The sequence below is a fragment of the Sus scrofa genome, chromosome 15, assembly GCF_000003025.6.
Source record: "Sus scrofa isolate TJ Tabasco breed Duroc chromosome 15, Sscrofa11.1, whole genome shotgun sequence".
Taxonomy (NCBI): Eukaryota; Metazoa; Chordata; class Mammalia; order Artiodactyla; family Suidae; genus Sus; species Sus scrofa.
Window position 1 is genome coordinate 60,335,964 of NC_010457.5, and position 15,225 is coordinate 60,351,188.

Here is a 15,225-nt window from a genome sequence, read left to right on the forward strand (position 1 = left end):
GGGGTACTTAACATTATGTGGATGAAGCCTCTGGTTCCTGATCAGATGTCTGCGAGTCCAAGATGGATATAACTGTTTTATGAATTTAGAAGGAGAGGGGGCTGGACCAATTGTAGCCTGCTCAGTTGTTTAGTTTTTGTTTCAGTAGAGTGAGATCAGGTTGTTTCATTTCAGAATGCTTCCATCTGATGAATATTTCCGTATTTAAATTCCAAAGAGACGAAAGAGCCAGCAACAGGTTGGAATAGTCAGTCTCTGTCACAACAGCCATTTGGTGGCTGTGTTTGGAATGTCTGGTCACCCATGGTCGGGGGTGGGAGTAGATAGTAGACACCCACAATCACAGAACAACCTCAGAAAAGTGGTTTTGTTGAGCCATCATGGTGTCAGTAATCTTTAGATTGCTGGTACTCTGGATGGAAGGTAAAAGATGCTTTCACCTAGGACTAACGATGCAATAACTGTTTACTTCATGGAGCCCTGAAAAGAAAACGGAACTTTTGTTCCTGGGCAGACCCTGAGAAGGGGAATCTAAGCAGTCATAATAGATGGTGCCTTTAAAACAGTGCCTTCCTGCAGGGAGCCCTGTGGATCACAGGGGCCCATTGTAAGAAAAGAAAAAGAAAGTATTGAGGCAGGCGCCAGGCAACGGGGCAAGAAGGAAACACTTAAGCAAGGGGCCTTTAATTTTTATATAACTAACCCAGAAGCATGCTTTATAGCCACCTCATAAGTCAGGCCTCAGTCTGGCTGCAGACTTTGTGTAGTGCCCTGGGAGCTGTTGCTGGGGGAAGCCAAAGACAGTCACTGACCTTGATGAGGACTGAGAGGTGGTGGTTCATTTCAACATCTGGCGAGCAAGATAACACTCTTTATTACAGGGCTTTTGTAAAACCACCTTTTTTCTGCTCTTAGCCTTTCGGGAAATCATTCCCTAAACTCTCCCCACCCTTAGAGCGCTTTAAACCACTGCCTCTTTTGCAACTAGGACCCCCAGTTTATCCAAATGGTTTGGGACACTGTTGGGAAATGTTTTTCCCAGATGTTGGAGAATAGGATTGAGTTGTTTTTTGGCAGGAGCTACCCTTTTGCTTCAGCTCCCCTTGCAGTGAAAATGCAAATGCATCTTGCTTGTCTTGGGTGTGGCCCATTTGATCTGGGCAGGGCAGGGTTTATCCGCTTTACCAGTGGTGTGAGCCAGATGCCTTGAGATAGTGCTTTGGCCTTCAGCTGGGTGCTCAGGGCCTGCAGAGCCTAAGTGCTTCTCGCTTAGTTTGGTTTGTGCAGAGCTTCCAGGCCAGTCAGTTTGGGAATATCACTTTATATTACCATGCCTAGGTTAGAATTTGAGAGCTTCAAGATACTGAGTGAGAGAGTTTTTTTTTTTCAAACTTTTATTAGCAATGAAATCTTTCAATGAAACTACCCCCCCCCCCCGCCCAGAAATCTTACCAGGTGACTTGATATAATAAAGCAGAGTTGGATAAATGAAGATAGAGGTCTCAAGACCTTATTTGTGCTTTTCCTGTTCCCGCCAGGGCCCCCAGCCCTGGTGCTCCCCGCCCATGTTTGAATCATCCCAAGCTTTCCTCTGTAACTCTTTTGGCTTTCTAGAAAAGGGTTTGTAAAACCAATAGTATAATCTAAGACTCTCAAATCAATGGATATGAGAACCAAATTCCAGGGAGGTTTACTGAATTGCCCAAGCTCACAGCAAAGTGGTGGTGGGGCTGTGACTTATAACCTAGGTTTTATGTCCCTCTTTTGAATATGCCACATTGACCCATTTCTGCCCTCCTTATCTCATCATCCCCACCAGTGTTAGAGCTGAAAAGTGCACAGGACTGGATGTGTTAGGCAGGACCCCACAGGGATGGGTGGATGGGTGCCAGTGTTCACAGACAAGTCTGTGGTACAGGATCAATCCAAGCCTGAGTGTGTTTTTTTGTTTTTATCTTTCTATGGCCACATCTGCAGCATGGAAGTTCCCAGGCTAGGGGTTGAATTGGAGCTGCAGCTGCAGGCTTATGCCACAGCCACAGCAACACCAGATCCTTAACCCACTGAGTGAGGCCAGGGATCGAACCCACATACTCATGGATACTACATCTGGTTCTTAACCCGGTGAGCAATAATGGGAACTCCCTAGCCTGAGTGTTTTCACTTTACACAGTGTTAATCAGGGTCAATGAATTTATTCACATGAGACTGATTTATAAGTGATTTGTATATGAAGATACCTCTTAAGTTAACGGGTAGAGTATATGCTTTTCCAGAACATGTGCTTTTTTTCTCCCTAGTTGGCTTACTTTTGATAGTCCTGGCTGCCAGCAGTGGAAGGCTAGTTCCTGATGGATCAGGTGCCTCTCTAGTCTCTGTTCAGCCTGCCTATGACTGTTTCTCTCTAATTCACTCCTTACCCTACCTGCTTCAAAGGCCTTTTGTTTTTGATAGAGGATATCAATGTCAAAGCTAATGGGAGAATGAGAAATGCCAGTGACTATAGAAAAGTCAAGAAATAACAGATTTCAGTTGCGATAGTACAGATGTTTTACTTGAAAGTTTTCGTATATCGTCTGGACTTTGTTGGCAGATGGAAGTTGTGTGAAGCAGGTTAGAATGTGCAGTAATATATACATGCAATCATGTGCCTGGCCCTCCTATATGTTTCGATGGAGCCCCTTGAGAACATCCCCACAAAGGCCGTTGGGTAGATTCAGTGTCTTGTTCCTTTCATCCTCATCAGTTTTCTCAACGAGGCCAGTTTCAAAGGACAGAAGAGGCATTTACCATGATGATTTTATTTGAACCAAGCGTGTGGAGGTGGTCCAGATGTGAGCTGTATGAATTGAGACAACCTTCCTTTGATGTGGGATGAGACCAACCTTCCCCAAACATATCTTACCATTTCCTGTGGGATTGTAGCATACACTGGTTTAATGATTGCTCAAGTAATATGGAAACAAATGTGAGTCTGGCTTGCACGCTTCCTTTTTTTTCCCAGCAGAAATGAAGGGAGCCTCGGGATCCATGCTGTTCCTATGCAGCAGTGTCAGAAAGTACCACTCTGAATTCATTAGTTGAGATTGATGGCAGAGCTGTCTGTCCAAATCTTTCCAGAGAGGGTCTTGGTGGAGCTGACCAGGAGGGGCTCTTACTATTTCTTACAGTGGATGAGGAGCATGGTCAGTCTTTCAAGGTTTCCCCAGCCTGGCATCTGTGTTGTTTTATGCATTTGGATCATTGTCACCAAGTTCATAGGTGCTGTAAATTGGAAGACATTTAAGTCTATTTTTAAAGATTAAAGGTATTGAATACTCTGTTTTATAATGCAGATATTCTCAGCATGGATTTGTCTGTTGACAGGATGAGAGATTTCTAGGAGTTACTGTTGTGGCTCAGAGGCAACAAACCCGGCTAGTAACCATGAGGACGCAGATTTGATCCCCGGCCTCACTCAGTGGATTAAAGATCTGGCATTGCCATGAGCTGTGGTGAAGGTCGCAGACTCGGCTCAGATCCTCAGTTGCTGTGGCTGTGGTGTAGACTGGCAGCTGCAGCTCTGATTCAACCCCTAGCCTGGGAACCTTCATATGCTGCAAGTGAGGCCCTAAAAAGCAAAAACTTTAAAAAAATTTTTTAAAAAGAGGGATTTCTAAAGAAAGACATATATCCAGGGCTTCTCTTAATGTCTTTTTCACTCTTATCTATCAGGACTCTTAGTATAGTGATCTGGGGATCTTTATTCAGCTTGAAATTAATTAAATATTACTTATTCTGTATTTGATGCCATCTCTTTTTATTAATAATCTGAGTAGCTTTCTTGCTGTCTGCATATGCTTTCCTCAAGCCATGTAAAATCTATTTTCTTTAATGTCCTGGACACAATACCTAATTATTTTGGGAGTTAGCTTATAATTAATGGTACCTATGCAGGAACACTGAGCCATTACCTGCCACATTCCTATGATACCCAGTTACAGTAACTGTGTTGGTTTTTTGAGTAGTTAATTGGAAGTTGAATGAGTTGTAGAGTTAATGATGTAGCTATCCAGTTTACAGTTTGTAGTCAGAAAGTCTGAGGATTTAATCAGCTAGTCTAATGACATATATGCCACTGGTTCCCAAATGTTGGTCCAACAATTATGAGTACTTTTTAAAAACATGAATTCCTGGTTCTATCAGTGGAGACTCTCATTCAGTCAGTACTGATTTTGACTCTAGGAATCATCCATTTTTAGAAGTTCCGTGGGAGATTGTAGTGCACAGACATCAAGTGCTTGCCTGATGGGATGATTACAGCTTTGCATAATAGCATTTTTCATCTCTGTTGGTGTCTTAGCTAATTCTGGAATGCCTTCACTATTGTCTTAAATGAGCATTCTGGGCTCTGTGGGAGAAGGAACAAGGCTGGCAGTTGGGGACCTGATTCTAGCCTCTGCATTAACGTTTCATCGAGTCGGGGTTATTTGTGCCGTCTGGGTGTCAGTCTCATTCATAAATTGAGGGCACCAGATTCCTCAAGGTACTTTGCGGATTCCTGACATTCTTTGGTTTGAAAGGTTTTGCCCTCCTAGGAATTGTGTTCATCATCTCTGTTCACGCTGGCTACTGCCTCTTCTAGCTCAGTGAATGCCTAGCCACTCAACAGAACATTCATCACAGCCTGCTTCTCAGAAAAGCTAGTAGCTATCCTCAGGTCCAGAACCATTTCTCCTCTTTTCTTTTGTCCCTGCCTGCCTCTCAAAACAGATTGAAGTCAACTGTCCTGATGGGAAACAAGTTGTTATATTGAGGTTTCTCTTCAAGAAAACGGACCCTTTCTATACCAAGCCTTGGGAGTATTCACTCTTTGGGCTTTTTCCCTCCCTCTCTTCCTCCCTTCCTTCCTTTCTTTTTGGCAGTCTAGGGAGACTTGTGCCTTTGGGCTCAAGGTGTGAGTGAAGTCATGGTCTAAGGAGCTGGTCCTGCCCTGGCACACCCCATTCACCAAGCCATTGTTTGCAGGAACTTACAGCATATTCTCTAGAGGGACTGATGGGGGCCAGGGGCAGAACATGGCATCCTTTAAATCTCTGGTTCTTAGTCTTTGCAGGGCATTGAAATAGGCCATAGTGCTTTTCAAATTGTATGCAACCATGTCACTCCTCGCCCCACCTGGGCCTCCTGAATCAGGCTCTATAGGATGGGGTCTGACACACATTTTTCGAAAGCTCTATTTTAATGGCTGTACCGATGGCACATGAAAGTTTCCAGGCCAGGGACCGAATCTGAGCTGCAGCTGCAGCAGTGCCGCATCCTCTAACCCAGTGCACCAGACCTGTGCCTCCACAGCAACCCAAGCTGCTGCAGTCAGGTTCCTTAACCCACTGTTCCATAGCGGGAACTCCTTAAAGGCTTTTCTTTAAACTCTCCCTTCTGAAGCCTCCTTCCCTTAACCTCCAGACTGGGCCCATGTACTGTTCCTCTGTCTTCTCTAATTCTCTTTTGTTAAGACGGGTATAGGAAAATGGGGAGTTGTCATCAGAATAGAGTAAACTGTGGTCTGAGTCTGGAAGGTTGCTCATCTTAATTTTCTCAGCACTTGGGAAACTGCCACTAAAGATTTACTCTAGTCCCTGTCCGCAGTGGTCTTGATGATTTTGTTTTACTCTAAAACATCGTGGGGAGTGGTAGTAAGTCATGCACCCCTTCTGTTAAGGATATTTTAACATAATTTATTTATCCTCTCTATTCAGTGCATTTAACAAATACTGAGGATTTACAGTGTGCTAAGGAAGAATTGTTCTAGATGCTGAGGATAGAATAGTGAAAAATAAAATAAAATTCTGCCTTTATTGGACATTCTCTTCACCAAAATATATTTGTGTTGTATGTACATACACATAGGGAATTTTTTTTTTTTTTTTACAGCCACACTCCCAGCATATGGAAGCTTTCAGACTAGGGGTCAAATCAGAGCTACAGCTGCCAACCTATGGGCACAGCAATAGGAGATCCGAGCCGCATCTGCAACCTACACCACAGCTCACAGCAACGCCAGATCCTTAATCTACTGAGCAAGGCCAGAGATCGAACCTACATCCTCATGGTTACTAGTCAGGTTCATTACTGCTGAGCCACAGTGGGAAGTCCCACATGGAATTTAAAATGGCAGAATTAAATGATTGCATTATAGCATTTTGAATATCATTTTAGGAGAAATCTTTAGGATTTAGGGTTAGCCTCTGTATTCCTAAGATCACAAAGGGAATCAGAACATTTAGTTAAACATGTTGAAACCTGGATTAAATTCCCAAAATCTTAAGACCAGAGACTGTATTTTACCAACACAACAAGTAGTCCCGGGGTGTTCGGGTCAATATTTTCTGAAGGTGGAATGAATAAACCAGTGGGTTTAGGACTTTTCTCCCAAAAAGGTAGACAGGGACACTGAAAGAATTAAAGTCCATCCTTTGATTTAGGGCATAAGTATCCAGACAGGGTTTTTTCTTGGTTCAAATCTTTCTTTGATTCTGTGTTTTTAATGTCATGTCTTTAATTCGATGTGTATACAGAAAGAATACTTTGGGGCCTTGGAGTTCACAGTATTATATCTGCTTATTTTGCCTGTTTAGTGAAAGCATGAATTGGAGCTGAATGTGTGTCTTTCAGTCCTCTGGAGTACTACTTCACAAATTACTGCAGATTTCTATGTTCACCTTGAATGAATTACTAGCTTCCTAAAGTTTTTGTGTTGCAGTTTATGCTTAAAATTATTTGATTCGGTCAGACATGATGTGAACATTTTGAATCGCTTCTCAGGAAATTTAAATACAAAATCATTAAAATCTTTTAGCATGTCTGTTTCAAAAGTACTTTTGTAAAAAGGAAAAGTGGTCGCTTTTTTTTTTTTTTAAACCATAAGCAATATTCTGGGCTTCTGAATCCCAGATAAAAGGATTGGTGGGACAAAGATAACCAACCAGTGAAAGAAGAGCACATTTGGTATGGATTTGAAAATATCAAGAGAACATGTAAGAGAAATCTGGGGTCTGCTTTGGTCCTGGCTCACATTGCTATGTGTGCATTAACTAGTTTAGAAGGGAAGTAAGAGAGGAGGGAGAGAGTGTGTGAGAGGGGAAAAAAATAGATGTTCTGGAAATATTGTTAACGCTGAAATTTCTGCATCTAATTTTGGAGTGCTTGTGTTTGGAATTTCACATGCACAATGATAATGTGTGTTTCAGGTTTGTGGAGAAAAACAACGCTTTGAGAAGTTGATGGAACATTTCAGGAATGAGGACAATAACATAGATTTTATGGTGAGTTATTTCAGTACTACATTCAATAAAGTAAACTCAGTTTTAGCAGTTATTTCCTAAATCCGTGTGTATTTATATACTACAGATACATATGTATGCATTTGTTACAAAGGATAGGGAATTGAGTATAATATGCTCTAGATCCAATCTAGACTGGCCATCTTACACTGTATTTTACCTTTATGGTATTTATTTGTAGTTTGTTCTTTGCATACATACTATAGTAAAGGCCACAGGTATTGATTATAGTACTTTTGTACTATTTTGAACATTGCAAGGGGTGGAGAGCACCAACCCACCCCACGGTGGAAACTGTCTATTAGCTTAGAGTTGACTCTCTAGTTATCCGCAGATTCAGCTGACAGTGGATTGTGTAGTATTTACTGTTGAAAAAAATTCAAGAAGTTCCCATTGTGGCTCAGCTGGTTAAGAACCCAACATAGTGTCTGTGAGGATGCGGGTTCGATCCCTGGCCTCGCTCAGTGGGTTAAGGATCTGGTGTGGCTGTGGCTGTGGCATCAGCTGCAGCTCTGATTTGACCCCTAGCCTTGGAACTTATATATGCCACAGGTGTAGCCCTAAAAAAAAGGAAAAAGAAAAAAATTCAAGTGTGAGTGGACCTGCCCAGTTCAAAATCTATGTTGTTCAAGGGTAAACTATATTTATGCACAAAAAAAAGAGGGGGAGGTGGGAGTGGAGTAAAGCCATGCATTTGGAAAAGGAAGCTCACCCGGCACAGATGGCTGTGATAGCCAGCTTTAGCTGTCAGTAGTGCTGCATGAGAATCATTAAAGTAGAAACCCAGAATGTTGACCATTTTGCCTTTTGCACACCTCAGCCAGTGGCCTTCCTCAGACTGTATCCTCAAAGACTAAAGTGCTTTGGTTTGTAGAATTGACTGAGTGAATACACAGCAGTGACTTTTTTTCCTCCCTTGATTTCCTGCTCTAGTAAGCCTGGGTCATACTGCAGGTCTCCTTAGCAGGGTAAAGACATGTGGTTCAGCAGCAAGACCGTCTTCTTCAAGTACAAAAAGCAAAGAGTTTGAGCACTTCTGAATTCATGTACCTAAATCTTAACCCTAGACTGTAGATGGAATCTACTATAGAGAATCTCCAGAGCCAGATTATCCTGGAGTGCAGCCAGATCTGCATTCTTTGACCCATTCCAATTGACTTGGGAACTTCTGAACCCAGGTGTACTTGGGCTTAATTTCCCAGGTCACTGCTATCCTGGAGCAGATATCCCATTCAGTTCTTCCATTGTCAAGTCTTCTAAAGCCTTCAGTGACTATAAAACAATGGAACATAGCTTTGTAGATTACTGACCCTTTTATATGAAAAATATTTTCTGGGTCCTCAAATTTTACCTACATCCTGGTCTCCGCCTCTTCTGAAATCCGTATTGGTTGAAATCTCTTACAGCGCTTTTCTCTTCCATAAAGCATATGTATACATGCTTTTTAAAAAGGTAAAAAAATAAATTTGAAACAAGGGGTACTTTTACCTTGCCTTTTTAATTCTTGTTATTTTGAAACATTTGCACTGGTGACAAATAGGTAAAGAAGTTGTGCTCTGGCTCATTTGACCAGGTTCTTTTCTCTGCCTTCGTAGGGGGAACTTATTTGTTCCTTTAGAGCTGAGGTTGCAAAGTGGAGGCTCCCAGGCTGAAACCAATATACAGGCTTGTGAGTTTAGGCTGACAGTGATGTCCTTTCATTTAAAAATTTGGAGGAGTTCCCTCAGTGGTGCAACAGGATCAGCAGTGTCTCTGGAGTGCTAGGATGCAGGTTCAATCCCTAGCCCATCACAGTGGGTTAAGGATCTGCAGCTTGGATCTGATCCTTGGTAAGGGAACTCCATATGCCATGAGGTGGCCAAAAAAGAAAAAAGTATTTGGAAATTGGAAATTGTACCTAATAATACAGATTTCTGATTTTCTTAAAAACAAAAATATTTGGAGTTCCCCTCGTGGTGCAGTGGAAACAAACCCGACTAGGAACCATGAGGTTGCGGGTCCAATCCTTGGCCTTGCTCCAGTGGGTTAAGGATGTGGCCCATTGCCCTGAGTTGTGACCTAGGTCACATATGCCATGTGTATGGCCCTAAAAAGCAAAAAAAAAAAAAAAAAAGAAAAAGAAAAAGTCTGGTAATGCTAGGTTCTACTTATTTACTTCTTTTTTTTTGGCCTGGCCCACAGCATACAGAAATTCCTGAGTTCCTGGCCTGAGATCAAACCTGAGCCACATCAGTGACAATGCCAGATCCTTAACCCATTAGGCCACCAGGGAACTCTGCTAGGCTCCTCTTCTTACAGAGTATCAGCAGCTGGTGCCGTGTAGTCCCTATTGCTTAAGTCCGAAGATATCCTTTCCAGTTTGTCACATTCCACACTATTCCCTATTGTGTTACACATAGCCCCCTTCACTTGTTTGTCATACTTACCAGATCTCTCTGCCATTTGAGCTTCTACTGAAGATACCATGTTGTTAAGCCCTTTTGAACACCTATGCTGTTGACAAATGACAGCATGTTTCCTGTCAGTTCATTTATTCAAATGCATTGGGGACCTTATTTAGGGGCTGCTGGTATATGGGTATATGCTCAATTCATGTGCCATCCAGAAAATAGTTGCCTTGTAGGCATATTAAAAAACTCAATGGATCATTTAGACCTGCTTTCAGAAGAGAAATGGAAAGATGCCAGAATCCAACTTTTTTTTTTCCAGAAAATGAGGCTTTTCATAAACTGTCTTGAGAATGCACTTAAGCTGCACAACCTCCCAAACAACATATTCCTTTGTAAAACATAATATAAAGTCTTTGAATGTGGCACAGGACCTTTGTATATATCTTTTTTGTGGGCAAAAGAAACAAAAAAGTGACATAGTCTTTTTTAGCTCATTTAATCACAGCACCTGAGGTCATTTTGAGTAACTTGCAGTAGAGTCCCCATGTAACCTAGAGAGTTTATACATCCTCCAGAGATACCCAGTGTATAACATTTACTCAGAGAGGAATCTAACTGGATAAAAACAGTTCCAACAAGATAGAGGAAGTGTGGGAGGCCCTCCTGTAGCTCAGCGGTTAACAAACCTGACTAGTATCAATGAGGATGTGGGTTCGATCCCTGGCCGAGCACAATGGGTTAAGGATCCAGTGCAGTGGTGAGCTATGGTGTAGGGTGCAGATCTGGCTCAAATCCTACATTGCAGTGGCTGTGGGGTAGGCTGATGGCTGTAGCTCCGATTCATCCCCTAGCCTGGGAACTTCCATATGCTTCCGGTGTGACCCTAAAAAGACCAAAAAATAAATAAATAAATAAAATAAAGATGAAGTGTGGTTTGGGGGCGGGAGAGGAAGACTGAGGCAGTTTTCAGAATAAATGTGACTCTGAGTCCCTCAACCATTATACCTCCTGCAAGAGTCTCCATGTAACCATAGAGGGAAAGCAGTGTGAGAGTTTTTCACTGTAAAGTGTCCCTATTGAAAGTAAAATCTAGGGAGTTCCCTTCCTGGCTCAGTGGTTAACAAATCCAACTAGGAACCATGAGGTTGCAGGTTCAATCCCTGGCCTTGCTCAGTGGGTTAAGGATCTGGTGTTACCGTGAGCTGTGGTATAGGTCGCAGACATGGCTTGGATCCTGAGTTGCTGTGGCTCTGGTGTAGGCCAGCGGCTACAGCTCTGATTAGATCCCTAGCCTGGGAACCTCCATATGCCGTGGGTGCGGCCCTAGAAAAGGCAAAAAAAAAAAAAAAAAAAAAAAGTAAAATCTATATGTTAAACTCTATTCTGATATTTACTAAACCGGGGACGGGTTTTCTCTGTGGCAGAGCAGAGCCATCGATGCAGTTACAGGGAGAAACTGGCAAATCCAGGGCTTTTATGGTATGGACACTGGTTGATTATTTAAAATGGAAAGATAGGTCAAAAGTTCTGTTACTATCCTGATGCTGAGGCCCGCAGTGAAGTTTTTAGAAGTAATTACTTTGTGATGTGATTGCAGGTGATTTAAATATTCTTCATTGTAATAATTTTCACATTTTCTATGATGTGCCTATAAAAACATACAATTTGTTCTCTATGCCAATAAGATTTTTTTAAAAATACCTTTACTGAGATGTAATTAACATACCTTCCAGCCTACACATCTAAAGTGTACAGTAGGTCCAATTGTGGCTCAGAGGGTTAAGGACCCAGTGTAGTCTCTATGAGGATAGGGGTTTGATGCCTGGCCTCTCTCAATGGGTTAAGGATCTGACATTGCTGCAAGCTGCGGTGTAGGTTGCAGATGCAGTTTGGATCCAGCGTTGCTGTGGCTGTGGTGTAGGCCGGCAGCTGCAGTTCTAATTTGACCACTAGTCCAGGAACTTCCATATGACACAGTTGTGGCTGTAAAAATAAAATAATAGTAGTAATAAATTGTACGGTTCGATGCATTTTTAGTGTATTTGGAGGGTTGTGCAATCACCACTGTGGTCTAAGAACACTTTGTTGGCTGCTCCCCACACAAGAATTCTGTACCCATTAGCAGTCGTTTTTCCCACCCCCAGTCCTAGACTGTCCATTTCTACAGATGTTCCCATTCTGGATATTTCACATAAATGGAATCATCATATGTGTGGCCTTTAGTGACTGACTTTTTTCATGTAGCCTAGTGTTTTCAAGTTCATCCATGTTGTAGCATGTGTCAGTATTTCATTCATTTTTATTGTTGAACAGTATTCCGCTACATGGATATATCACCTTTCTTAATCCTTCATTTCATGTGCATTGGGGTTTTCCTCCCACTTTTTGGTTATTTTGATACTATGAACATTTGTGTACATATTTTCCTATGGACCTATGTTTTCATTTCTCTTGGATATTTTCCTAGGAGTGGGGTTGCCGGGTCACATGGTGACTCTGAATAACATTTTGAGGAACTGTCAAGCTTTTCAGAGTGGCTGCTTTATATCCCCACTGGCAGTCTGAATGAGGCTCCAGTTTGTCTACATCCTTGCCAACACTTGTTATTGTCTTTCTTTTTGATTATATCATCTTAGTGGATGTGAAGTAGTAGTATGTTATTGTGGTACCTCTATAAGTTTTGATTTTTTTTTTTTTGCCCTCCCCCTTTTTTTTTTAACAGCTGCACCTGCAGAGTGTAGAAGTTCCTAGGCTAGGCCTGTGCTACAGCCATGGTAATGCCAGATCTGAGCTGCATCTGTGACCTATGCCACAGCTTTCAGCAATGCCAGATCCTTAAACCACTGAGTGAGGCCAGGAATTGAACCCACATCCTCACAGAGACAAAATTAGGTCCTTAATCCTCTGAGCCACAAGGGGAACGCTGACTTTTGAATTTGTGAAAGTTATAAAATATTTTTACAGTCCCAGCAAAATGAAAGAAAAGGAAATTGGTAAATGAGCTTAGATTGTGAAATTTCAAAGTACATGCCTAAGATTCAACTGAGAAAACAAGTTTTGAGCCCATCTAACCTGTTGGCAATTGCTTTTCAGGTGGCCTCTATGCAGTTTATTAATATTGTAGTGCATTCAGTAGAAGACATGAATTTCAGAGTTCACCTCCAATACGAATTTACCAAGTTGGGCCTGGATGAATACTTGGATGTAAGTATAGATGTAACCTTTGGTTCCACTATGAGATTTGACTTATTGCCTACCCTCAAAGATGCACTTCCGTAATGACCAAAGAATGCTTAGAGCTCTAGGCAGTCAGATGCTATAGTGCTAGTTAAAAAAAAAAAAAACAAAAAAAAAACAATCTGAGTGATGCAATCTGCCAGAAAAGCTGGATTCTTGCAGACTTCCTGGGACCACACATTGTCCTCTGCCAGCAGCCATTTAGTCCTGGAGTCAGATAACCTCTTGTGGCCTTGCTACAGTTTTCCTCTGCTTTTGAGCTCCATCTGGGTCAGGTCTTGCTGCACCCTCATCCGGGCTGTTGGGCAACATGCTTTCTTGGTTACTCTTGGGACTCCATCTGGTCAGGGAAAGTCAAACCAGGACTGCCAAGGAGTGATGAATAAATGCTTAGAGCATCAAAAAATAATAATAATAATAATAATGAGGAAACAGACACTAGAGGCTTCCTCATGTTGCTGTTAAATTCTGTTTAAAGCGTTTGTGGATTTAGAAATTCTACTTTTGAGTCCTTGGGACTGGGTTGGTCTAAAGTTTCTCTTTCTCTCACTCCCTTGTGGAAGTGCTCAGCCAGTTCACTGAAATTCTTTGGCTAAGAAACAAAGTTGATGTGATTATCATAAATGGACTTAAGTACTTTGTGCACCCAGGATGTACCCTTGACTCTTGAGCAGTTTTTCCTTGTAAAAGAATGATCCACTTGCTCTGTGTAGGCCAGCGGCTACAGCTCCAATTAGATCCCTAGCCTGGGAACCTCCATATGCTATGGGAGCGGCCCTAGAAATGGCAAAAAGACAATCAATCAATCAATCAATCAGTCACAATAAAGTAATTATTAAAAAAAAATGATCCACTTGAGTTTGAAAGACCACTCGTGATAGGTCGAGAATTGTGGACCTCATTTCAAGGCTGTTTCTAACTACGAAGAAAATAGAAGTACTTCCCTCTCCAGAGTTCACCTGCCCATCTTTGAGTGAAGCCAGGGAATTACATAGACTGTACTCTCCATTTATTGCAAAGTGGAGTCATGGAGTTGGTTACTCTTGAACTCATGGCCTTGTTTATCAGACCAGCTGGGCCGCCCTTAGGGTAGACTGGCCTAATGTTGTCTAAAGACTCTGCTCAGGTAGAGCCATGATAGATTTCCATTGAAAAGCTTTGTCTGAATTGCTCTCCTGTTTAAAGACCCACCAATATCTTAGACAGAATGTTGGATTCAAAAGCTTTTTCCTGCTTTGAAATCAAGGTTTGTCTATCCCATTTCTCCACATGCTCGGACAGTAGCAGTATTTGAATAAAAATGGGGGGTATTATCCCAAATGATATTTTGGGTTCAGGTTTGTGATGGCTACAGAGCTCATTTCATTTCAGGGACCAGGACACCATGACAAGTAGTAACATCAGTGCCTGTTAATTCATCGTGGATCTTGTGAAATGTCCTGTTAAGCATTCATTTTCTTTTCTAGACTTTGCCCTTTTTCAGAAATCTTTTTTGGTTCTGACTCATAAACTGAGATGGAACATACTCTCTTCAAAAGGGCTAAGATGGAGAATTCTAGATAAGACATAGGAGAAAATCTGTTCTCCTCAGAATTTATTTGTAGAGCAGAATGCCTCTTAAAAAGTTTAAGATTTCCCCCCCCCCCAATTTTGTATTTCTTTAACTTCCTGGTCTGTTGGTTCTGAACTTTAACAGATAGAAATGGTTCAAAGAAGAAGAATATGAGCATATAATACATAAACGGTTCGTTACTTTCCTTACTTTTTTTTTTTTTTTTTTTGTCTTTTGTCTTTTTAGGGCCTCACCTGCGACATATGGATGTTCCCAGTCTAGGGGTCTAATCGGAGCTGTTGCTGCCAACTTAGGCCACAGCAACGCCAGATCCGAGCCGTGTCTGCTGCCTGCACCACAGCTCACTGCAATGCTAGATCCTTAACCCACTGAGCAAGACCAGGGATTGAATCCACAACCTCATGGTTCCTAATCAGATTCGTTTCTGCTGCGCCACAATGGGAACTCCTGGTTCGTTACTTTTCAAAAACTCAGCCTCGCAAGTCACCACTGATTTGTTCAGAAAATGTTTATTGGCTTCATCCCTGTGCCAGATATTCTAGCCATTCATCTGCTCCCAGGGGAAAACCATGACTTAACATTATTTGTAAGAAAGATTGACTGACTGACTGACTTGAGCTAGTTGACTTCCTTTGAGATGCCTGGCCCTAGAATGGGGTAAAGGGTCCTGATTGGGTTTGGGGAACCCTGAGCTCATAATTGG

At 42.0% G+C, this 15,225-nt stretch overlaps 1 protein-coding gene across 1 annotated transcript in view; it reads left to right on the top strand.

Moving 5' to 3' along the window:
• The window catches only part of FMNL2 (formin like 2), a 330,367-nt gene that overhangs the window by 281,664 nt on the left and 33,478 nt on the right, over window positions 1-15,225 (top strand). Inside the window, 2 exon segments of the mRNA XM_005671848.3 lie at window positions 7,230-7,304; window positions 12,806-12,916. Of these exon segments, the coding sequence (XP_005671905.2) occupies window positions 7,230-7,304; window positions 12,806-12,916 (186 nt within the window).